The 23907-nt window shown below is 54.0% G+C and overlaps 1 protein-coding gene across 1 annotated transcript; it reads right to left on the bottom strand.

The window, feature by feature from the left end:
* Positions 1 to 491: 491 nt before the first annotated feature.
* Positions 492 to 21931, bottom strand: HELZ2 (helicase with zinc finger 2). Its single transcript, XM_009959034.2, has 19 exons — positions 20919 to 21931; positions 20640 to 20823; positions 20128 to 20235; positions 18975 to 19498; positions 17985 to 18617; positions 16186 to 16969; positions 15666 to 15741; positions 10804 to 14317; positions 9874 to 9959; positions 9359 to 9490; positions 8944 to 9111; positions 8543 to 8684; positions 7973 to 8089; positions 7202 to 7394; positions 6298 to 6432; positions 5834 to 6052; positions 5379 to 5535; positions 4302 to 4469; positions 492 to 3804 (listed from the first exon to the last, which is right to left on the bottom strand). Exons 1-19 carry the CDS (start codon positions 21929 to 21931, stop codon positions 3680 to 3682), a joined length of 8478 nt encoding a protein of 2825 aa, XP_009957336.2. The 3' UTR covers positions 492 to 3679.
* Positions 21932 to 23907: the final 1976 nt, after the last annotated feature.

The raw sequence follows: 23907 nt of genomic DNA, 5'->3' as shown, positions 1-23907 counted from the left end.
CAAAACACCAGCAGTGAATCCTAAGCTCTTCAAATCATTCACCCTGACTTATCTCCATCCCTGCTTCCTCTGACCCTCTACATGCTGGGCCTTGGAGGTACCCAAGCACGATTTCATGCTCACCCCTAAACAGTGTGTGAAAAGATCACTCTGACAAAAAAACCCAACACACCAACAAAAAACCCCCGACCACCCCCCCAAACCCCCACAACAAAGAGGGAAGGGCAATACCTCCACACGACCAACACACAGAACACGATCTTTTCTGCCGGGTACTGCACTTAGTGCTCATTTTCTCTTTTACCATTTGGTTCAGTCCAAATATAGCTGTCCCCACACAGATTCCAGTCAAACCATCACATAAACAGGACTTTTAGTAATAAAATTTATTATTTAAATAAATTCATATCATTTTTATGGCTTAAATATCAAAAAAAAAAAAAAAGGAATGTTGAGGTTAATTCTTATAAACGGTAGAAGCAGGTAAAAATATTTGTATCCAAAACGTCATTTGAGGTTTGCTGCAAGTCACAGACATACAAAAGATAAAAACTTGCCACATTTAAAGCTCCTTAATTGACACTTCCCGACACTCAACATTTTATTTCTATTTTAAAAAACCCCAACGATTTATTGCAGTGAATTGATTGTCCTACACAGATCTGTCCAAGTCCTCAGAAACAGTCCAGTGGGGCTTCTCCCATGCCAGCTGGAGCCAAGGAGAGGTCTCCCCGTTCTGGCCATTTCACTGCCCCTCCGAGCAGGGTGCAGGGCGATGGCTGCCACCGCATGGGCCACCCCAGGCTGACGCCCGTCACGCCGCTCGCTGCGTGCGCAGGTTCCCCTTGTCCAACTTGGGCTCAAACTCTGGCTTGGGCCGAGGAAATGAAGTTATCCTCTTGGATGAGCTGACGTTTGTGTCCTGCAACAACGTCCTTCTGTCTGTGAGCTGCGGAAAACGTAGAGACTGCGATCGGACAGATATCCTGTGCGCCGCGCTGCCAGTGGTTTCCTGCTGGAATCACCAAAGGTTTGGTGGTTTGGGCTTTTTTTATACGTATTTTAAGAATATGTGCCTGAACATAAAATTCTTTTGAAAGTAAATTCAAAGCTCTGTGTGCAAATGAAACTGGATTACTACTTTGAGCTTTTTTTTCCTCTATAATTTCTACAATTCTCTCTACCCACGAGCATAAGGACAAGAACACGATACTCAACTGTCACTAACAGTCTATAAAAAGTTTGATTAATTGCACTTTCTGCTATCCCTGACTATTGCAGCTGTCTGACCACCTCTACAGGTACCTGCTCTCAGCCCAAACAGCCCAAGAGTCCAGCTGGCTGTTACTGCTGCTCGGGTGGGCTAGGGCAGCATTTCCTAAACACCGGTTACAAAATGCATCTTCAGAGGAAAAAAAAAATACATATATCGCCTTGCAACAGAGAGGTGACCAAGCAAAGCGCTTCTGACTCGGCTTTACCCTCCGAGGAGTAGCTGGAATCATTTTTTCCATGCTGAGGGCAAAGGGAGATGCTTTGCGGGGTTTCTTTCTCGGGCTAAACAAGCATATGGCCAAACCCCCCACGAGAGCATTGGACTAAGCCACTACACTTAGGGTGAGCCCCCTCATTAGTGTTACACATCATGAAATAACCAGCAAAAAGCCCCACAAACAGGGGAGAGGCTCTTCACTTACATCAGATGATGAAAGTGAGACCCGCTGGTTCTAAAGGGACCAAGATGACTTTGTTAGAATGATGCTGGCACCATGCCGAAGTCTTTATCCCGACAATTCCAGCATCTTTTGCAATTCTCCGCATCACCTTGGAGATACATGATGGCCTTTCAGTAGTCCACAGAATTATTCCCATACAAGCTTACTTGGGAATTGCAATAACATTTGCAAAATCAGGCTGGCGCAGAACCTTTTAAGATCCGAGGTGGGGTGACTTCAAAGAGGAACAATGAACTTCACATCGTACCAGCGTTTATCAAGCATCTTTAGAACCAGCAGGAGGAACTTCCTATGGGCTTTTGTCCCTCACGGAACCGCCAGCCATGTGCCCGTTCTTGTGCAAGACAAGAGCAAGCCTGGGTGGTCTCTAGCACACAGATCAAACCCACCAAATGCAGAAGTGCAGGAAGGTAGTTTAAACTAAGGAAGAGAACAACAAAATTTCTCCATAGGTTCTCGAGTCAAGTCTAATACAGAGTCACAAGAAGAAACACAGCGTTAAATAAGGACTTTTCCAGACACAAGGCTTTCTTATTGCACATTCCTCCACGCTGGAAAGAGCCATGCTGCATTTTCAGCTGCAAACACAGGACAAAATTCATCCCTGCCATAGCGCTGTGAAGTCACGGGGACCCTTCACCTACGCCAAGGAGGACTCGTGTCCCAGCACAGTATATACTCGGTGCAAAATCCACCGCGATTGCATCTTGGCTCCATCCCACGTGAATACCTAGAGACAGCCAAGCGTGTGGTCTTGGGGAGAGCTGAGGCAGGCACTTCATACATTCAGAACTGAAATGAGATAAAAAGACACCCCTCCCTCAAAAATACCATGCTTTAAAAAGCAACTCCGTGATTCAGCAGAGAGCACCCCTTCACTGCTAGACACCTGGATCAGCCATACGTTCCTGGGCAAAAGCAGCCTCCTCTACTGAATCACAGCTTCCAGTTCACAGCAGTTTGGCTACTTAAAATAAAAAAATACATTATACACATATGTGCTGTGGTACATTTCTCAAACTTCCATCACTGCTCTTAAAAACTCAGGCTGTAAGACTGTGAAACAAATTCACAGAGTTAAAAGTTAATAAATTAGAAGCAGCTTTAAAAAAATACGGGGTCGGAAAGGGGACTCTTACAGGAGGGCACTTCAAATAAAACTCACAACAGTTTAAAATACGCTTACAAATTCCAACGTTTCCCAGTAGGAGTGGTCCTCACTTTTCGTTAACTTTATACTGGTGAGAACAACCTCCTTTGTACAAAGGATAAGTAAATCTACTTACAAAAATCAACTTGGCCTTGGCTCTGTGCTATTTACATGTTCAGAGAAGAGCATTCTGGCCAGACAAAGAGTGGTCCATGGGTCTCTCTTTGCTTTCTTCCTTCATTAAAAAAAAAAAACCCCACGAACAACAACGAACCGAAAAAAATTGGTTTTCTGCTTTGAGAAATGAGAAGCTTTAAAAATTCCCTGGCCTTAGTTTTAAAATGAGTGGTAGCACTCAGAAGCTTTGGTCCTCTACGGCAAATCGCAGCTTGCCGCGCCGCGCCGTCGCGCACGGTCGTTCCACCCTCGACGAATGGACTGCTTGGTCCCCAAAGCGCAGCTGCGCTGGCAGATAGGACGGGGGCTCTGCTGAGCCTCTTACAGTTAATAAAACAGTATTGTCATCAGTCAAGCCACACACCCCTCCATCCATTTCCAATGCTTTTTGGTTTGCTAGAGCTGAAAGTTCCTGTCCAAGGTTGCACCGATTAAAAACCCAAGATGCCAAAGCACGCACTGAAGCTGAGCTGCCACCGTGCAGGGGGAGATCCCGGCTCCCCCACTGCATTTGGCTCCCCGGGTCATTAAATAATGGAAAGATTGCGTCCTTCCCAAGGCACACGTAACGCAGGTCAGGTAGAGAGGGACGAGCTCATCGAGGGACAACCCATCCTCATCGGCGCAAGGCTGAAGTCCTCCTGACAAAAATCCCCTGGGCTGCAGTGTAGGAGTTGTGCTGTCTGTAATGCTGCAGCAGTCTCCTCCACAACGGGTTGCACTCCAGGAGGTACCGGTTCCCTGTGGGCATGGGGATGGGGGCAGCGGGTTAGTGGCCAGAAGAGGCTCGGACGAGGCAGTCACAGAAACTTTTCCCTAACGTTTCTAGCCTAAGGGTGCTGGATAACTTGCAGGGACATTTCCTTTAGCCAGAACTCTGTGAAATCCCAGCTCCCTTTTCAGTGCTGTCATCCCTGCAAGCAGCTTCCCTACACAGCACAGCCCACGCCCGCGTGATTAGGAGGAAAATAAGCAGCCAGATTCTGTTCGGAGAGAGCTCCAGCACGCAAGTGACAGAAACAACGTGGTCTGAACCAGAGGGTGAGAAAAACTGGTTATACACGCTGCCTATGAGCCATGCACGATCTCTGCTGTGCCCAGATCGCCCAGTTTCAAAACCACAGTCTAAAGAGCAGAAGAATAAAGCAAGACCATCGGTTGTACTAGTTTGGATCCCCATCCCTTTATCCAAGCATCCTGTCCCCCTGAAGGCCTGTGCACGCTCCCAGGAGACCCACCTATAATGCAGAGTCCTTCCTGAGCTCGCGTGATGCCGACGTTGACCTGGTTTGGGTCCGTAACAAACCCCAGGTACTTCTTCTGCCAGCTCTTCGTGGGCTTCCTATCGATCTCTGATCGGGAGCAGGAGCGTACAGTTGACAGGATCACGTATCTCCACTCACTTCCTAGAAAGCGGAATGGAACCAGATTTTTTTTTAGAAGGAAGCATCTGGCCACTCCTCCACCCCACAAGACACTCATTTCTTTACAGCAAGACCCACAACGCTGCAGCCACCGTTGGGGTTTCTCCAGCTTTGGAGGCTGTCAGACTCCTGGTCATTGCTCTCCAAAGAGCAGATGTTATGGCAGTTCTTTAACACCCCCTTCAGACATCCTCCACCTTCCTATCTTCAGCTGTCTCACCCTGCCTAGGCTCTCACTGCAAGAAGGACACAGAGGTGCTGGAGCGTGTCCAGAGAAGGGCAACGAAGCTGGTGAAGGGTCTGGAGAGCAGGTCTGGTGAGGAGCAGCTGAGGGAACTGGGGGTGTTTAGCCTGGAGGAGGCTGACGGAAGACCTTATCGCTCTCTGTAACTGCCTGAAAGGAGGCCGTAGTGAGGTGGAGGTCGTTCTCCCAAGGAACAAGCTGGATGAAAGGAAATGGCCTCAAGTTGCACAGGGGAGGTTTAGATTGGACATTAGGAAAAATTTCTTTACTGAAAGAGTGGTCAAAGATTGGAACAGGCTGCCCAGGGAAGTGGTGGAGTCACCGTCCCTGGAAGTGTTTAAAAAACATGTAGCTGTGGCGCTCTGGGACATGATTTAGTGGGCATGGTGGGGTTGGGTTGATGGTTGGACTTGATGATCTTAGAGGTCTTTTCCAACCTTAATGATTCTATGATTCACTCCAGAGATTCCTGAAGGATTTATTATCATTACAAATCACCCACAAATCTGGTCCAGGGATGCCGCCTCCATGGCTGAAACACCCCCGGTGTAGGATTTGCTCGAAGACTGTCTCTGTGAGAAGTTGCTTCAGTCCTCGGGAAGGCAGGAGAGAACAGAACCAACCGTCCCCTCTCCCGCCAGCCTCACCTTGACTCTTCATGATGGTGCAGACGGTGACCCCGCAGACGCCCTCTCTCAGGAGGCCCTTGCTGATCTCGGACACCTGGGCGTTGTAGGGGCTCAGGATGGCGATGCTCTCCGGTCGGATGGTGCCATCTAGTGTCAGCTGCTTCGCCAGCCTCACCTGGGGAGACCAGGGTCCTGCTCACCTGGGAGTGGTGGCCCTCCAGCCACCCTGTCCCCAGGGCAGCGATGGTGCCTGGCTGTGCTGCTCCCCCTGCTCTGGGTCACGCTTCCCTACAGCTGCCTCTGCCCAGGGGCATCGTGGCGTGCTCCGGACCAGAGGAGATGCCAGGCAGATGCTGCACCCCACTGATCTTCATCTTATATCACTACCCATCATCCCTCCATGATCCCCAGAGCCACCCTGCATGACACCCTCCCCTTTGCATCTCCAGCAATTCCCCAGGAACCCCCCTCACCGCCTGCTCCACTTCTTCTGGGTTGGCTTTGGAGTTCTCGTTTCCTTCCTCAGTAGAAATCATGAGGCTCTGCTCCTTCCCCTCTATGTGCCCGAAGATGATAGGGCAGCAGCTGTTATCTCTGTGGTAGAAGACGCTGGCTCTGCGAAAAAGCTGGGGGCATGTTTTTAGCCGCATTTCATAGAACTCCTGGGACGGGAACTCACAAATGCTTTTGTGCTGGCAGAGAAAAGGGGAGAAACGGAGGTGAACAAAACCCAAGGAACTTCTCAACCGGCAGCACCTTCTGGGCAGCCTTCACCCGCAGCGCCATCGTGCTATGGCTGGCTGCAGGGGAGTGCATTATTCATTACTGTAGGAGGGGAAAGCACTAACGGAGAATGTCCGTTTTCCAGCGGCTTGAAGCAAGCCCTGAATCGCAGCATTTTCTGCGATACAGACACTCCGCTTGAGGAAGGCCTCACCATGCGGTACTGCGTATCCAGCATCCACGCCTGCTTCCGGTAGCGCTCAAAGAGGGACGTCTCCATGCCGAGACTCTTGCAGAAGTCACTGTTGACCACAGGCCGTAGCTGTTTGTGATCCCCAAGCAAAACCACCTGGAACAAAGAGCGGACACCTCAGCTACGGGGGCGGTGGCACCGGTGAAGGCAACCAGCTCTGCGAAAGGCTGTTTGCGCACAGACGTTATTTATGTTACGGTTACAGCAAACTCAATCAAGGACCACGTTGGGCATTATATAAAGATCCTGGCCCAGATAATCCGGAGCCTCGTTCCCATCTGATAGGAGAAAGGCATCATGTAGTAAGTCTACTGAGATCTGCCCCGTGCTTCTTGTTATGGTAATATTTTATACCTGGATTAGCACATTTTTCTGGTGGCAGTGACACCCACCCTGTAAAGAAGCACCAAAACCACAGCTGCGCAAGCACTCTTCTCTTGCAAAAAGCCAAGGGCAGGTTTAGAGGAGACCGTACGGGTGTCCCTGCCTGAAGACAGATACACGCCGCAGAGAGGCGAGCAGATGCAATCGTTCCCCACCACCGCGCTGAGGCCTACAGCAGGTCCTACGGCTCTGCTTCATGTGATATGAACAGATAACGCACAGCTCATGCATCTAGGGAGAATACTTATGTACTGCATGTACCTCTGCACCTCAAGATTTTAATTATAGTCAGTAGAGTTATACCTCAGAGGAAACGACTCCCTGAAGGCTGAAACACTGATAAACCATCACAGATACTACAAAGAACAACCTTAAAACCTGGTAAAATGTGGAAGAGCAGCACGGTAAGGGGTGGAAGACGCGCAGAGGTTTGAGAGCCCTGAGCAGCCATCCTCGAGACATATCTTTGGAAGGGACTTACCTTCTCAGCATGGCGGTGGCTGACCAAGGGGATGAGGGTCTCGGGCTCCGTGGACATGGCACACTCGTCGATGATTATCTGCTTGACGTTGAGCTGCACCAGGGCGTGGGCAGACGCGGCAGAGCATGTGCACAGGATGACATCGTGGAGTGCCAGTTCATACGCACGAGCATCAGACAACTTTTTTTTGTACCTGGTGGTCGACGCAGAAGACACCAGGTTATGCACAAAGGAAACATCTCCAGGTGCCTCATGCCAGAACCAGGCAGAAGCTACACTCTCCCAAATGCTTATGGCTCCATCTCCCTCCCCAGGATGAGCTGGTGTTCCCAGAAAAGGGCTTTGGGTGGACACTGTAGGAAATGTACTTTGTCCTGAACTCCACAAGGCAGGGGCTCAGGGTGGAGGATGCAAGTGTCGCATAATACGACTTTTGGTCCAGACGGACAACAGCACCAGAGCAGAAGTGATGCTGAGGCTCTGCACTCTACCACTAACCCCCAGCTAATCGCTTTTTATCATCATTCCAAACACACAGTTTATTAATCTGTAGCGATACTTTCACCTAGTCCCTTGGCTTGCGTGAGCCAGGACAAATGCACTGACTTTCACCCGGTCGATGAGTTTGTGTCAGCTGCAACCGAGCAAGCACAGCCCAAACACCTCCTCGCAGCGGGAGGAGATTGCTGCGCTGCGCTCCCTCGGGCAGTGCTTCGGAGGTGGCACACGGCCAAAGTCAGCCCTCTCTCACCAGGGTCTCTTTCTACTCACTTCTTTATTTGTTCTTCTGTTATGTGCTCTCCTTTCTTCACGCGAGCATCAAATGCACAGATCGCCTCGCAGTAAGGGTTGGGTGGCCGACGGATGCGATGATGCAGGATTATTTCGCTGAATAAAGAGTCAATATATCAATATTCTCCGCCAACACAGACCCAAGTGATTTCTTCTACACTGAAGCAGACCACACCTGCCTGTGTGGAGAAACCCCACCAGCTAAAGAAGTCATAGCTGGACTGTTCCATCTTTACAGACCTAACACTTAGTTCACCCTCGAGGGCACAAAATGCAACCACTTTTCATCAGTGGTTGCAAGCAGGAATGAAGTCAGAGACTTTCAGAGCCGTTCATGAAAGCACCTAGAATCTTTCCAACAACCTGGGTTTCCTGACTAGCTGCTACATCGGACTATACACCTTGACTTGAGAAAATTAATTACAAAGCAGGTTAATAGCACTGCTCCACAGCAGCAGAGTGGAAAATGCATTTGCTGAACAAGCTTTACCAGTGCCGAAAACATCGCTCCCCAGCACTCTTGCAGCCTGCAGGGCCATGTGGTCCTACCTGAGCTCACGCTTTGGTTTCGCATCCCGCAAGGCTCTGCGGTAGAGGTGCCGGTTGCTCCCCGGGTATGGGAATTCTATCGTCTCTATGGCCTCCCCGTAAACCCTCAGTGGTTTCAGGTTCTTCATCTTCAGCAGCATCTCTGGGGAAGGAGAACAGGTCTGCTTAGACAGCACCAGGCACCGGCAACGCCGAGAAGCTCATGGCCTGCGAGGTGCCCAGCGTTTGCTGTACACTCACTTCTTCTTCCCACCCCTTGCTCATCAGCCTTCACCAGTCTTGCCCTGCAGCGAGGGGTTTTCTGCAAGGACCAGCCCGGCTTTCTGCCCCTCCTGTTCACAGCCACATGTTCACCCTCCCACCAGTAGCAGCCACTTCAGGGCCTTAAAACCGATAGTTACCAGCAACAACATCAACAGACTTGTTGGATGGGCCACAGTACAAGATGCACTTTCTCCGCTTGGACATCTCTTCCTCAGAGGATGGTGTTTGCTCCTTCTCCACGCTCTCCGCATTCAGCTTATGGAACCAGTAGACAATGTGAGTTCCAACGACGGTTTTCCCTGTGCCTAGAAATACAAGGAGGATGCTGAGAACGCTTTAACCGGGACCCCCATGCTCTAGATCAGCATCTGGATGATCAGCCATGAAATAAAATCATAAACTGAGGGGACTGTCTTGAACAGCTGTGGGTGATGCCAACCCACGCCACCTTCTCCTGTCTCCCCAAGGGTCCTACAGAAAGGAACAGATTCGCTCTAACCTGCCTTTCAGGACAAAGTAGGCATGTACCCGTGCTGTCCCCCCTGGCCTTACCTGGTGGGCCTTGGATGAGCGAGAAGGATTTTCTCAGAGCATTTAGAATAGCCTGGTTCTGACTCTGGTTAAGCTTCCTGTTGCTGCCAGGGAGATCAAAGGACTTTTCCTGCAGGATTTTAGACGTTGTCACTGTTACGGCAAAGAGCCAAGAAAACAAGTTTAAAGAAGGTGACTGAGGACAGCCCACAGGTGATTCAACAGCAGGTACCGAGCAATCGCAGCCCGTTTACAAGACCACCTAGAAGTAACCCTTGTCCTGTGCCAAGATGTCCTGCCCACGAGCTTTCTCTCAGAGTCCTGGGGATTAAAACATCACCCCTGCCACTCTCCAGCGGGTCATCCCATACTATGTACACTCCGCCAGGCTAGCAGCCCCTCTCCTCCCCTTGGCAGAGGAGCCTCCTGGTCTGGGAGCGTAACCCCTACGGCAAGGACCCACGGACGCTGCCAGGGCACCTGCCTGGCCAGGAGCAAGCAGCCACAAGGTAACAAAGGTGAATATTTGCACCTACCTGTTTTAGGACGTTCATGGCCGAGGATGATGCTTCCAGCAAGCTCAGAGGCATACCTGAGCTTCCAAATTGCCTCTTCTTTCCTCCTGACAGACAGGGAAAAATAAGAATGAATGGAATTTAGCATAAAATAACTAAAATTTTAATACAGCTTTGTACAACTGTCTTGTTTATGCTTTATCTCTGCTTTGGTGTTGCATTAAATCCTTCCACAAAGAACTTGAACAACTCTTATTCTGCTCTTTTGCATCTGGGACTGTTTCTCAACTGTCTGAAGAGCTGAGCCTGCAAAGATGTTGAGAGCAAGGAGCACAATCCCTGTCCCAACTCCATTTTATTACAGCCCACCCCACCTTATTGGATTAGCTTCCAATTTTTTCCTAAAATTGACCGTACAAAAGGAAGCACATTCTGCCCTGGAAAAGCTACAGCAATCGTGGGTGCGTAGCAGTCCACGCTGTGTACAAAGAAGGACAAGCTAGACACCAGCTCCGCTTTAGTAAGAACAGATCTTGCTTCACAGCAACAACAAAGGGGAATGATTGGGAAATCAGGGAGCGCTTCTGCTAAGCAAACCCTTATCCAGTGCTTCACGCTGCCTTTTATGACACATACTGCAGCAATTCGGTAACGTAAGAAACAGATGCCCAGGGAAATTTCAGCACAGCACCTTCCCCTATCGCCCCATTCCCAAGGTCAACCAGAAGAGCAAGAGGCCATCTGGAGAACAGGTCTGAGAAATGCTGCCACCCCCACCCAACATCAACAGCCCCACGGCACGGCCAGCTGGGGCTGGGCTAAGGCAGACTTTTCAGGGGATCAGCCGCACCAGCGAGCAAAGCCCGTTTGGGTGCAGCAAAGGAGTCCCGTGGGGAAGCAGTTGGTCTGCATGGACGGGTGAACCCGAGCACGCCCGCAAAGCACACTTACACGTCGGGCAGCATCTTTGGTATGAGCTCCACCGTGAACCTGGCAGAGGCCTGTGAGATTTCCACGGGGATGTTCTCCATAGACATATAGTGGATGTAGAAGTTCATAGTCTGCTGACTAGTCCTGTCTGACTTCCCGTCATCGCTGAACTCCTCAGTGACCCCGTGAGCCACCCAGGTGTAGGTATCTGGATCAACCACAAGTTTGCTGTCTGGCCTGTCCTTGTGAAGCAAAGTCAGATTCTGGAGGCTGCGGCTAAGGCATTCCTCATCACTCTGAAGGCTCCCAACCTTCAGCCCGCTTAAGCGAATGCACAAGTAACAGTGGTTGAAGTCCACTTCAATGGAGCACTCCTGCAGGAAGGACTTGTTTAGGAGGAAACTGCCTTGCAGCTGTCCTTTGCTTGTCCTTTGCTTTGCCCAGGTTATTTCGACGTCATGGATGACAATCGAGTCGTTCTCGGCCACCGCGCACAAAGCGGACTCCATGGTGCTCATCGGCATCCATATCTTGTAATACTCCATGGCGTGCTTGTACTTGTCTTTGGAGGGCAGGGTGGCGTAGGCAGAGAAGCAATCAATCGGCTTTTCCGTGTGCTCTAGGCAGATGTCGAAACCCGGCGTCACGCACCACAGCTGCACAAAGGGCACCAGGAAGCCCCGGTAGACGTCCGTGGTGAGCTGCAACTGCAGCGTGTCGCCGGCGCTCAGCTCCAGGGAGAGCTCCACGTAGTGCGAGCACCGGCTCTTCCTTACCCAGCCCATGTGCCGCCAGTAGACCTCCTTGCTCTTCTGAAGGAGGGAGGCAGCGGTCTTAAACTCCTCGCTCCTGATGGCTGTGAGCACCTCTTGCCAAGTCTGGGTGCCAACGAGGGTGATGCTGAGGTCGCGGAGAGGTCCTTCCTGCAGGTGGTGGTCCTTCAGCATCTCCACGGAGTACACCCTCTTCTTCCACGTCAGCCTGATGCTGTTCCGCAGCTGGATGAACACGGGCTGCTCTATCAGTTGAAGAGCTCTGTAATTAATTATCTGGGGATCTGGAAGACTCTCTTTGTTCAGTGGAAACAGGACTTTAAAATACTTGTTCATCCCTTCGATATCCACTACAAAAGCGACCTTCTGCAGGACTTGGCCCTTCAGCTGGGTGGCCATCTGCAGGCAGCGGGCTCTCCTCTCGTACATCATCGCCTGGGAATTCTTCCTGTTGAAGTCATGACAGAGAAGCTCAATGTCGTCCGAAGAATAGATGATGGGCTTCTTGCGGAGCACGGAATGAAGGTGCCGCTGGACCACGACATCCACGTACCGGCGGATGGGAGAGGAAGCCCAGGTATACGAGTCAACGTGCAGGGAGTAATGGCCCGCTTTCGACTGGACAGTGGAGTTGGAGCGACTGAAATAGGAGCGGCTGAGCAGTCTCCTGAACTCCAGGGCCACAGGGGCCAGCTTCGGGTGGATGTCATCAGTAGCGACAAGGTCTAGCATCTTATTGAAGTCATGGACACGAGCGGCTGACTGCAGGTCCTCCCAGATGGGGGCCAGGAGACTGAACTCCACATCTTTAGAGGAGTCTTGTCCAGGAGGCGCCTCTCCCAGGTGATGTGAGAGATGGATGGACAAAGGAAGAATGTGGCTGTATTTGTTTTTCATGAGCGATAACTGTTGCGGGCTTGGCTCACACTGACACCGGAGAGGAGTGACATTTCTGGTGTCCTCCTGGTTGGTGAGGAACTCGGCCACGAAACTGTTGAACATGATCATTAACTCCTCGATCATCTGATGGGACCCCCTGTTACCTGGGGAGCTTTCCTCATCCAGCCGGTCATAGAAACAGTCCTCCTGCAGCCGAAACTTCCGATGGATCTTGGAGAAGTGATAAGCCACAGCTATGCAGTCCTCCAGGGTATCGAAACGAAGGGCCCCCGCCGTTCCCCTGTAGTGTTCCTTAATGTGGAACTCTGCCTCTTCATAGGACAGCTGCCTGTCCGAGCGGATCACAGAGATGGTGAAGACTCCCTTTAACATCTCGTCAGTCTGCTTTTCTATGGTGACAAACAAGGAGATCACCCGACGATCCTTCTGTGGCAGGAGGCTGCAGACGTTGTTGCTAATGCGGGGTGGGAACATGCACAGAGGCTCCTGGTTGGGAGCGTAGTAGGTGACACCCCGCTTCTTTGCTTCCAGGTCCAGGGCACTGCCTTTGGGAATGATGCCAGCCACGTCTGCAATGTGGATCCCAATCTCATAGTGACGCCCAAGATCCCTAACGCTGACAGCGTCGTCCAAGTCCCTGGCACCTTGGGGGTCGACAGTGAAGGTCAAGTAACTCCGACAGTCCTTCAGATTTTCCTTGGTGAGGTTTAGTTTGCTGCTGGAGCTGTATTTGGCTGACTCCTTGGTGACAGCAGCTGGGTATTTCTTCTCTAAACCATACTCCAGTTCAAGGATCTTTAAGCCTTCTTCCAAAGTCAACGCTGCATGAAGAATCTCCGTTATTATCCCCAAAGGGTAGTAAAACCCTTCCCTCCAGGAGATAATCTGGACGCAGAAGAACTGGCATCTCCTTGTCTCCTGGCTGATCTTCTCGCAGCTGACCACCCTGTACTTCCCATTCACAAGCCTGCGGATGGGAATGACGTTAGGTTTCTCTTTCAGCCCCGGGACGAATATTTTGGTGACAGTGGGATCGATGGGTATCATCACCCGAGGATCAAATTCGTCCATCATGCAGATGAAGGTCCGTTCTCTCTCGGCGCGCTTGAAGATGCCCACCACTTTCCCCTGAGGGTGGTGGCCGCTGCTGTCAGCTGTGCTGCTCTGCAGGACTTCCACGAGCACCTCGTCCCCAGTGAAGGCTGTCCCGCAGTGAACTCTGCCTTTGATCTGAATGGTCATGGCAGGGGAGTCGTTGAGGGTGAAGGCAGAAGCTCTGTCGAACCTTTCTTTGATCAGCTCGCATCTCTTGTACATTTTGGGGTGCATGTGCAGATACTCCTGCATCATCTGAGAACTGAAGTTGACGTATTCCTGCCTGTCTTCCCACAGGTTTGAAGCCTCGGACTTCACATTCAGCAGCCCTTCTTCAGACACCGTCACCAGCACATTTTTACTCTCATCTAAGAGCTCCTGGAGGATGGGATCGTCGAGATTCATGCTCTCAGCCTCAGAGCTCCACGAATCCGTGTCGCTATCCTCCTCGTCCCTCTCCGGGCTCCTCCTGCTCCAGCTCTCCTTATCGCACGCAGCCTGTTTGATTTGGGCCATCGTCAGGTTCTCCGGGAAGACGCTCCCCTTCTCGATGCACTGCTGGATGAAGCGCTTCCACACCTTGCTGCACTGGCCGTGGGAGCACAAGGCCACGGCATCCCCCACCGCAACCACCAGTGACTGAGCCCGGGTCATGATCGTGTTGAGCACTCTGGCTTCGTTGAAGAACTCGAGGTGGTGGGAGGCCGAGACGCGCAGGCTCTCGCTGGTGTGGACCGTGCTGATGATGATGACCCGGAACTCCCGCCCTGCACCGGAGGGGACAAGGGAGAAATCACTCACGGGAACCCAACGGGGAAGACCCTGTCTGGCTGCTGCCTGGTGCTCTGCGTGGCCGTGGGCTGATGTAACCACGCTTGGCTGAATCATGGGAGTCACCCGATGCAAACAAAGCAGCTCTTGGGGATTGTGAGGGCCTCCAGGCGTGAACCAGGATGGACACCACAAGGCCACCACCACCCATGCACCAGGGAGGGAAGGGCAGTGTGGAGACGAGAGAAAGGCAGGGCGCTGGACCGGTGCAGCCGTGAGCACCATGGAGCAGCCCTGCGTGCCCAGTGCCACCAGCAGCACCCGCCAGCCACTCCTCGCAAACACAGGTAGAGTTTTCTGTGAATCTGAGTCCTCGGGGAACCGAGGGTCTTGCAGGAACGAGAGCAGTGACCGTTCACAAGAATCCCTCTCCCCTCAAGGACAGCTCTGCTGGTCGCACCACAAATAACAAACAGCAAGAGGCACCCTGGTGATTTCAGAGCTGGGAAGAAACTGCAAAGAAAGGGTGTGGAGATCAGAAACACACCCCAGGGGTCAGTTATTCTCACCATGAGGAGTCCCAGCTGCACAATAAAAAAAAATAAAATAAAATAAAAACATGAATGAGTCATAAACTAAGTCCTTGAGGACAAAACCAGCCCTATCCCCCCCTCGTCATCCAGAGCAACAGACTCCTCCTTCAGCGAGCTGTTCTGCGATTTTTGCTGTGACTGGTACCCGCAGGCCATCCTGGTTTCAATTCCCTGCTATTACTAGCCTCCCCTGCTGATGCTTGGGGCTTCACATGATTCACACATGCTCAAGTCCCTGGGATCACACTTACAGGGTTTTCACCCTCCTACAAAGCAACGGCCATATATTTGAAATGAGTTGACAGCTGGGTGCAGATTTAATTCAGTGTGAAATCTTATTCACCAAGGAAAAGACAAAATCAAAGAATTACCAACCAGAAGGGGATGGAAATCAGCCAAAGGATTTCCAGGCACTCCCTCTTAATCAGCACTTCGTGGGCTGTGGCCACGTGCTATGGCAGCAGCAGAGCCACCGGGAAGGGCAGGGGAGCTCAGCACCGCACGCACCCTCCCAGAGAGACGTTTTGCCATGAGATCAGCCAGTATTTTGCATTTTAGTAAGCAGGACAACGTTAAGATGCCAGAAAGACCTCTGCTAACAACCCAGCATCTCTTCCCCCTGCTAGTTACACAGTGGCTGTAGCTGCAATAGATTCTCCTGTCCACCAGCGTGAGTGGGAAAGTTCTCCCTGGCACACAGACGACGTCAAAACGCAGCCAGGCATGACTAACTATTGCACAAGACACAAACCTGGCAAGTTTTCATAGTTTTCTACCACCACGTCTTGTAGCTGCTTCTTCCTCAGCTCTTGCCTTGTTGCAGAAACCTGGTCAGAAAGAAATAGGCGCAACTGAATACAGCGTCAGCTCAGAAACGTCCCCCCCACCCAACACCAAGCCACTTCTCAGCTGCAGGTTCCCCAAGAAAGTCAGCTGCTCAACAGCAGCCACACATCCTGGGCCGACTTCAGCCAGTGCTCCCAGTCTGCCCCATAGTTAACCTGCCTAGAAGATGCTGAAAGACATCTTCAGCTAAACCATCCCACCGGGAGGCATCGCTGCTCTGACCACCCATGACAAGACTACCCAAATGGAGAGTGCCTTAGAAAAAACACTGACGGCATGCAAGACCCTGGATTCCCTATTTTTCCTAGCACAAGAGACAGATTTATCATAAATAGAGTCCAGCATTTACTAGGGAGCGCCTAGAGATCAGTCAGCAGTGCATGCATAACCCCTTCAGGTGGGGAACGCGCAGTTCTCCTACATACCTGCTTCCCATGGGAGACCACACAGATCCTCTTCAGATCTTGGACACCCCACTCATCCGGCCACCTCTGATAGATCTCCTTCACTTTCTCAATCACTTGTATTATCTCGGAGGTGTTGTGCCAAGAAATCATGGACATATCCCTTTCAGCCACGCCAGAGACGTGGCAGAACATGAGTGGGTAGATTTCGGGATGGGGTGGGATGTTCCCACTGGCTTGGATAGCATTGCCTTTGCCAATGTAGAAGTGCTTGGAGACAAACTCAATTATGCCTGCGGTGGAACGATAATTCTCATTGAAGATGATCCTGCTCTTCGTGGCCACTTCATGCTTCTCTTTCTGGTAAAACTGAAAGAGTCGGTTTAACAGGGTGTGATCGGCAGATTGTCCATCCCCAACACAGAACAGCTTTGGGGTTATCTGCATGTGGTCCCCAGCGAGGACAATCCTGGTCTCAAAAGTGGCGTAGGAGAGCGGAACCAAAGCTTCACACTCCAGCATCTGAGCAGCCTCATCGATCATGAGGTGGGTGAAGTAGCCTGGGGCAACCTTCAAGTTCTTGGATAACATGGAGGTGGTAATAACGATGCGGTGCCTGTCGATCTCTGCCCATGTGGGGTGCCGGAAGGAGCGCTGGTCTGGCGAGAGGCAGCAGTACATCTGAGTGATAGGGTCTGTCAGGTTGATGGGACGTTCAGTGGATATAATCCTCAAGGGAACAGCCCACGGATGCCCGCTGGTCACGTAGTTATGGAAATACTCCCGGATGTAGATGTCAGCAGCACTGGAGGGGAACAAGAGGGGTGACCGTCATCCCCATCTGATCATTCACCGACACACACCCAAGCTCTCCCCCAGCTTTGGCTGACAACACCCTTGTCACAGGAGATAGTCACACATGCGCAAAGAAGCCGGTGTTTCTGCAGCCACCAATTCCAAGCCTATTTTGAGAGTATGGCTTAAAATAGGAGGCGTTGATACTCGAGACTAGGGCATCTCTCAGTGCTCATCTGGAAAAACGCAACGTGCTCAACAAAATCTGTGGCCCTGCTGCTCTCTAGGGCCCAGTCACACAGACGTGACCCAGCACACCTCTCCTCTGCCAGCTAACCGTCCCCCGCCCGGGTGGGCGACACAAGATCTGCAGAAGGAGCTTCAGTGCAAGCAGGCAGCCTGAAACAGGCTAAGATTAGCAGTCGCCCATCTATTATACATTAAAAACTAAGGCAGCAACAGCCTGCAGGATCGGATGTGGACACTCTTTTCAGGGTAACTGCTCTAATTTTAACAATCCTGGCCTGGTTTCTCCGCAGGCAGATTCAATGGCAGTCAGACCAGATCTGCATTTCCTCTTCCCCAAACTCGCTCTGCAAAAGTCAAAAAATTGGCAACTGCACAGAGCACGGTACGGTCTTCAAGGGCAAGTAGAGCACAGTCTTATCCCAGCAAGGTCAGGCAACAGATTTCTACTTCCTCCAGCACACAGCAAAGGCTGGAAGGAACTAACTGTCTCTCCAACCCCACCCCCATTTTATAACGAGGCAGGAATATGCTGCCTCTTCCACAAAGGCTTCCACCCATGCCAGGCTGCTTCCTAGCAGGAAGTGCTAGAGCAGTTTAACGCATATTAAACATAAATGAATTTCTGAACAACTAATTGAAATGCATACTAAGAAAAGGGCAGCTCAGCTCCATCTCATACACCCTGGCTCCTCCTCATCCCACCAGGCAAGGAATGCGCCAGCTTGCTTGCACCCAGCTGACAACTCTAGTTGCCTCTTCCCTCGCCCCCTGCTAACCTGTTGGTGTGAGTACAGATCAGCACCCGCGTGTTGGGCTGCCTGAGGATCTCCATGGTGGCCATGGCCAAGGTGAATGTCTTCCCTGTGCCGAAAGGCCCGTAGATGAGAAGAGGTGGGACCTGCCGGCTGGTGGTTGCCTGGCCCGTGATGAAGGAGATGGCTTGTTTCTGCTTGCTATTCCCTTTCTGTGGTGACCCAAGAGAGTAAGGGACAGAGCAGCTGGCAACATCTGGTAGGACCAGCTTCTCATCCAACAGGCGGTCCACAGCCTGGTGCCACTGCCGGAACAGCAGCTGGTCGATTTGGAACTGGATCTCCACCTTGTGGGAAGTGTTTGGCTCGAAGTTCAGCTCTGAGCAGCACCTCTTTGGTATCTGTAGCCAGATGGTCTTCTCCGTGGTGGCTTTATGCTCCACACTAACCTCGTAAACCCGATTGTCTACAGGTGGGTCAAGTGCCAGGAAAGCAGTGGGCACAGACCTGCTCAGCAGATACCCCTCATCTGTGTCCGGCGAGAGGTTGTAAGGGGTAGGCACTTCAGCAAACAGCTCACCAGAGAGGGCAAACTTCATCCCCATGGAGAAGCTTTGCAGCATGGGGGTCAGCGAGATGAGGACTCGCAGGTTGAGTCTGAAAGGAGGAAACACCCGAATGAAGAGCAGAGAACCGGCCCATCGGTTCATCAGCAACCACCCTCCCCACTGCAGAGAGGGGATTGCCACCAGGTCTGCCAACCCCCTGAGCACACAGAGACAAAAACCGTGCTTCTAGCTAATCCACGGCCGCAGGACAAGACCCAGCCCTTCCCCTCCTATCAGCACCCAACAAACCATCTTTCTTGGCAGGTTTCCCTTTTTCTAGGAAGGCGCCCCAGGACCCAACCCGGAAGGGACAGAAACTTCAGTAGCAGCACGGCCCCAAGGATTAGCAACAGGCCCCTGGTCCACAGCGAGGACGAGCCCCTCTGGATCCACAACTGGCACTTACTTGGCAATCAGAGCCTGTTCGGCTTCTTCCTCGCGGAAGAGGAAGCTGTGCATCCTCTCGCGATAGTTGAGACGGGTGATGGGAGTGGCCACACCACCCTCCCGCTGGTAGTCCAGTGCAAGAGCAGGAGGCTTGTACTTGGCCAGCAGATCCACATCTTCACTGGTCCTTTGCACGCTGGGAACGATGATCCGGTTACCTCGATCCCATCGCACAAAGTTGACGGGGCGGCTGTTCTCCCTGCTGCCGGGGACGTGCTGGGGGGTCTCCCGCCGGCCCACCTTCACCTTGATCTTCTGCATGAGCACGGGGCGTTTGCCGAAGTCGAACACCACCCACTGCTCGAAGACGCCCAGCGCGCAGCACTCCATGGAGACCTCCAGCAGCGCGGTGGGTGGGGAGGAGGGCAGGGTGGCCACGTTCTCTCCCCGAAGGTAGTGGAGGCCCCGGGAAAGTCCATTCCCCGAGAAGTAGAAGTTGACTCCAGGTTCCCGCTTCAGCAGCGCCACGTGCTGCAGAGGCATCTGCCGGTTGAGGAGAGGACAGGGACACGGTGAGGGCAGCCCATGGGAAGAGCCCAGCGGTGGGGGGGGTCCTCCCAGCGGCATTTCCCACTGAAAGCTGCTGCAGGAACCGGACGCCATGCAGCGCACCTGAAATTCTCCTTAAAGGAGCTTCCTCCTCCTGCAACCCCACAGCAGTTATTTTAAGGTCTTAAAGAACCTCAGGTTTCAGTTTTATAGCAATTGAACAAGTCTCCGTAAACAGGAAAGCTCCAATGTTGGAGAGGACAATTCGAGCCAGCCTCTTGCCCCCAACACCCAGGAAATCCTGGGCAGGACAGCACCTGAATCTTGTTATTTGTGACGGTATGTGGGAGGTGCTGAGAGCAGCCGGGTCCGCCCCAGCCCCACCACACGAGACGAGACCAGAGACACAGTGGCTGCACCCTTCACGCACTACCAGAGCTTGAGCTCCTCCCAAATACCCTACACACGTCCTCATTCGGACATCCCCAAATCCCTACGCTTCTAGGGAAACAATAAAAAAATAGTAAAAAACCAAGCAAAAAACCCCCAAAGGACAAGGACTGTGCACAGCAACAGGCGCTGCCAGCGGCTCACAGTCTCCCGCTGCACAGAGCTGGGCTTACCTGGGAGTGGACCTTGAACTTCCACCGGTATTTCATCCTCCTGTCCTCCGACTGCACGTGCAGGGGCTGCTCACACACAACTCTGACGCCCTCGACGTGCTCAGCCATCTGTGGGGGAGGCACGAGAGGAGCGGGACTGAAGCGTGCCCCATCCCAGGGACACACCACAGAGCCCTCTGCGGGGCCATCTTCATCCTTTCCTTCACGCTCCATCCCCTCGAGAGGGGACCATCAGTAAATCCTCCTGCTCAGCCCTCACCCACCGCTGCTCAGCGTTCCCCACGCAGCAGCGCTGGGAAACGAAAGGACCCACGGCAGAGCAGCACGGTCAGGCACCCCGCGGGGGCTCTCGGGTTCCCACCTCGAAAGGGATGGAGGAAGAGGGATGCAACATCCCTTTCTGCATCACCGTCAGGACGGGGAGCGGGGGGCTCCGTTCCCAAGCTCTTACACAAGAGGCCTCTCGCCACGCGCCGGACCAACACGCTCCCACCCCGCTGTCCGCCACTCACAATCAACACCTCGTTGGAGCACATCCGATACTCAGCGATGAGCCGGTCCTGGTAGGACAAGAGCCCTTCCTTCAGCGCTTGCTTCTTTTTCTTCACGTCAGCCTTCACCCTCTGGATCCACTCCTGCAGCTCCTCAGCGGAATGAGCCTTGGTGCAGCTCTTCCCCATTTCGCACACCTCCGCTCTGTCGGGAGAGAGGTGTCCCAGGTGCCACCCCCGCCTTTGGGGGTCCACAGCTGCCCCTGCCCTCTTCCCCGCTGCACCGGGTGGATGCCTTACCTGCTACACAGCGAGAACTTGGTCATCCCGAGCGGCGGCGCACGGTGGACCCACTGGACAGAGGTGTCGGCCGAGAGCATCTGCACGTGCTCGATGGAGGAGCAGTGACTCTCGAAGCTCTCCTGCGAGCTGAAGGTCACCAGGCAGAGCCGGCAGTAGAAGTGCACCGGTGCGGGTGCCGCCAGCTCGCCGTTGGTGCAGCCGGTCCCCGCGGCCGGCAGCAGGTCGGAGCGAATCAAGCCGTGCTCCCTCTCGGCCTCCCAGATGGCCATCTCCACGTCGCTGTGCGCGTACTGGCAGCGCTGCGGGCTGTGCTTGCAGGGCCGGCCCCTGGAGACGAACCGGCAGTAGCTCAGGGTCGGCATGAACTCCGGGCAGGGCCGGATGGCGATGTACTGCTGCTTCCTCCGGCTGTCTGACACCACGTGCACCAGGAGGGGGTCCCAGATCTGGTGGGACTCGCAGAGCTGCACCTGGCCGCCCCCCGAGATGCGCTGGGGGCAGGCGAAGAAGCAACGCCTGCAGATCTCCTGGAAGTGCCCCCCGAACTCGCTGGCGATCTCGTTGGCGATCTCGCTGGCTATGCCGGCCGCGGCGGCGGGGATGGCGGCGGGGTGACCCCCCAGCTGCGCCTGCAGCACCGCCGCCTTCAGCCAGCGCCGCTCCAGCTGCTGCTCCCTCTCAAAGTTCCAGACCATGGCCTCCTCCGGGCTCCAGGCGAAGGTGCACTGGCTCTTGTGCTTGCTGCAGCCCAGCCCCACCACGTAGTACCTGCAGACGGCGTAGCGGACCGGGTTGGGGAAGCCCGGCCGTCTGAACACCTTCCTCCAGGCTGTGCTCCAGCGGCTGCGGCAGCGGGCCAGGAGGATCTCGTACATGCACTTGTGCTCCACCTCTTGCAGCTGGTAAGTGATCTCGTTCTCCTTCACGCTGCACTTGGAGCAGACCAAGCGCAGCTCCAGCTGCTGCTGGAGGCTGCCCAGCGGCACCACCGGGCCGTTTGCCGTCGGCATCCTTGGCAGCGGCTTGAGCGGAGCAAAATTAACGGCGAGAAGTTCCTACAAGGTGATGCCAGGGGGAGGAGGCGCCATGGAGCGGCTGTGTCCTAGCTCGCTACGTACCTGCCAGCCATTGGTGCGAGTTCACAAAGCCTGACAAAGAAAGGAGGAACAAGCGACTTAGCAGGAACCATCAGCCAGTCCCTGGCTGGGCACATGCCGAGGCACCGGCACAGCCTGGCCCCGCTCACCAGCAAGCAGCCTGGAACCTCACCCAGCACCCAAACCCACCAGACACCCTCTCCCTCAGCACCCCAGCGCCCGGGGTCTGCCTCCACCTGCTCACCCACCTCCATTCGCTGAGTCCCAAGGGACCGTGTCCCGCAGGGACCAGGCTGCCGAGCGGCGAGGGCTCCGGCAGGGCTCGGCTCATCGGCATTTACCGCCCAACGCGGGAGAAGACGGCTGCAGCGGAGGCTGCCCTGGAGGGCCCGGCACGGTCCCCACAGCGGCCACCGATCTCCTGCCGACCCGTGGCCGGACGATGAGACTTCCTCTTCCCGCTGCCGGCGCCTCCCCCGCCTCGGTTCCCTCCTGCAAGCTTTCTCTTTCTTTTTCCTGTTCTCTCCCCTGGGTCCGGCCGGGCAGCCCCACGCCGAGCGGGAAAAACCCAGCTCCGACCTTCCAGCCCATCTGCCCTCACGGCATGGAAGATTAATTAGGATGAATTAACAAAGCAACTGCCCTCTTTGCTGCTCGGATGAAGCACCCGAGGCCGGCAGACGGGCACGCTGGAACAGGGACCTGACGGCTTCTCCTCCGGCCGACAGCTCGGTAAACATCCGGCTGGGAGAGCTCCTGCTCGGTGGCGAGGAAGGTGACTCACGGCTCCCTGAGCTCCCCGGCCACCGGCTCCGGCATTTGCCAGCAGTTTCCTGGGTAACCAGAGGCCAGGAGCATCCCTGTGAGTGATGCTGCAGGGTTTCATGGCCGGGCCATGCGGCTCGGGCGAAGGGAACGTGCCGGGGCGGATCTGCGGGCAGGCTGCGCTGCCAAGCAAAGCCACCAGCCTCGTGCCGACCGTCCGCCTCGGGCTCCTGTCCCGCAGCCACGAAGGACCAACTCTCTAGAGCTGCAGGGGAAGAGCGGCATTTACGGCTGCGGTCCGAAGGACAACGGAGCTGGGGGGCAAACTCTGCGCTGCCACCGCAGAAATACTTTTCACTGTTAACTAGGGCTCCTTTCCCCAGCTCTGGGATAAATGGGGTGCTGGGGGAGCTGGGCAGGGGGGTGCTGAAGCTGCTGCTCCAGCTGAAGCTCCAGGCAGCAAACACTGAGCCGGGACTACAGGAGGGAAGAGGCCGGAGCATATCCCACCCTCCCAGCTCACCGTTAGCCAGCTCCTCGCATCCCGTCCCACTGCCACAGCACCCGCCCGCTGCCGAGCTAGGAAGAAATCACCTAATCCCACTTCTGTGCCACGCATCAGGTTGGACACGCGTCCAGTAGATAAACACCAGCCCTGTTTATGCCTCAAGGGCTGGCAGCCAGCCTGGCGCCGGGCAGAACGGCTGGTTTCTGTTTTGGTAAGCTGCGAGACTCCGTGGTGGAGTCCCACTGGCACGGGTCACCGCTCTCCACACCGAGAGCTAAATCACCCCAACTCATCTCCGCACCTTCCTTTCCAACCCTTTACTTGCCGCCCTCCGTGCAAACCCTCGCTTGCAGCACGAGCTTCCAGCCGGCCGGGCAGCACGGCCCTGCCCCGGCTCTGCCCGGCCTCTTATCTCTAAATTGCCCAAACCTACAGCACCTGCCGGGACCACTGGGGTCCTGCTCAGGCAGCATCGCCCACGTGCTGCATCCTGCAGGCCCAAAGCCCCAGCGGAGCTGCTGGACGGGAACGCAGCACAAGTGCTAAGGGAAAGCATCCCCACGCCGGAGCGGGGCTGGGGCCAGCAGAGAGCCAGGGTATCCCCATCCTCTGACTG

The sequence above is a fragment of the Leptosomus discolor genome, chromosome 17 (genome assembly GCF_034619465.1).
Source record: "Leptosomus discolor isolate bLepDis1 chromosome 17, bLepDis1.hap2, whole genome shotgun sequence".
Taxonomy (NCBI): domain Eukaryota; kingdom Metazoa; phylum Chordata; class Aves; order Leptosomiformes; family Leptosomidae; genus Leptosomus; species Leptosomus discolor.
Note: the sequence above shows the minus strand (reverse complement) of the source record. Positions and strands in the feature narration are given on the sequence as shown.

Excerpts from the sequence above, each read along its gene's own strand:
- HELZ2 (XM_009959034.2), bottom strand. The coding sequence starts at position 21,931 with ATGCCGACGGCAAACGGCCCGGTGGTGCCGCTGGGCAGCCTCCAGCAG. Across the intron at positions 8,090-8,542 it reads AAACCAAAGCGTGAGCTCAG|CGAAATAATCCTGCATCATC; the intron begins GTAGGACCACAT and ends CTCTTTATTCAG. Across the intron at positions 4,470-5,378 it reads CACCATCATGAAGAGTCAAG|GAAGTGAGTGGAGATACGTG; the intron begins GTGAGGCTGGCG and ends TCCGCTTTCTAG.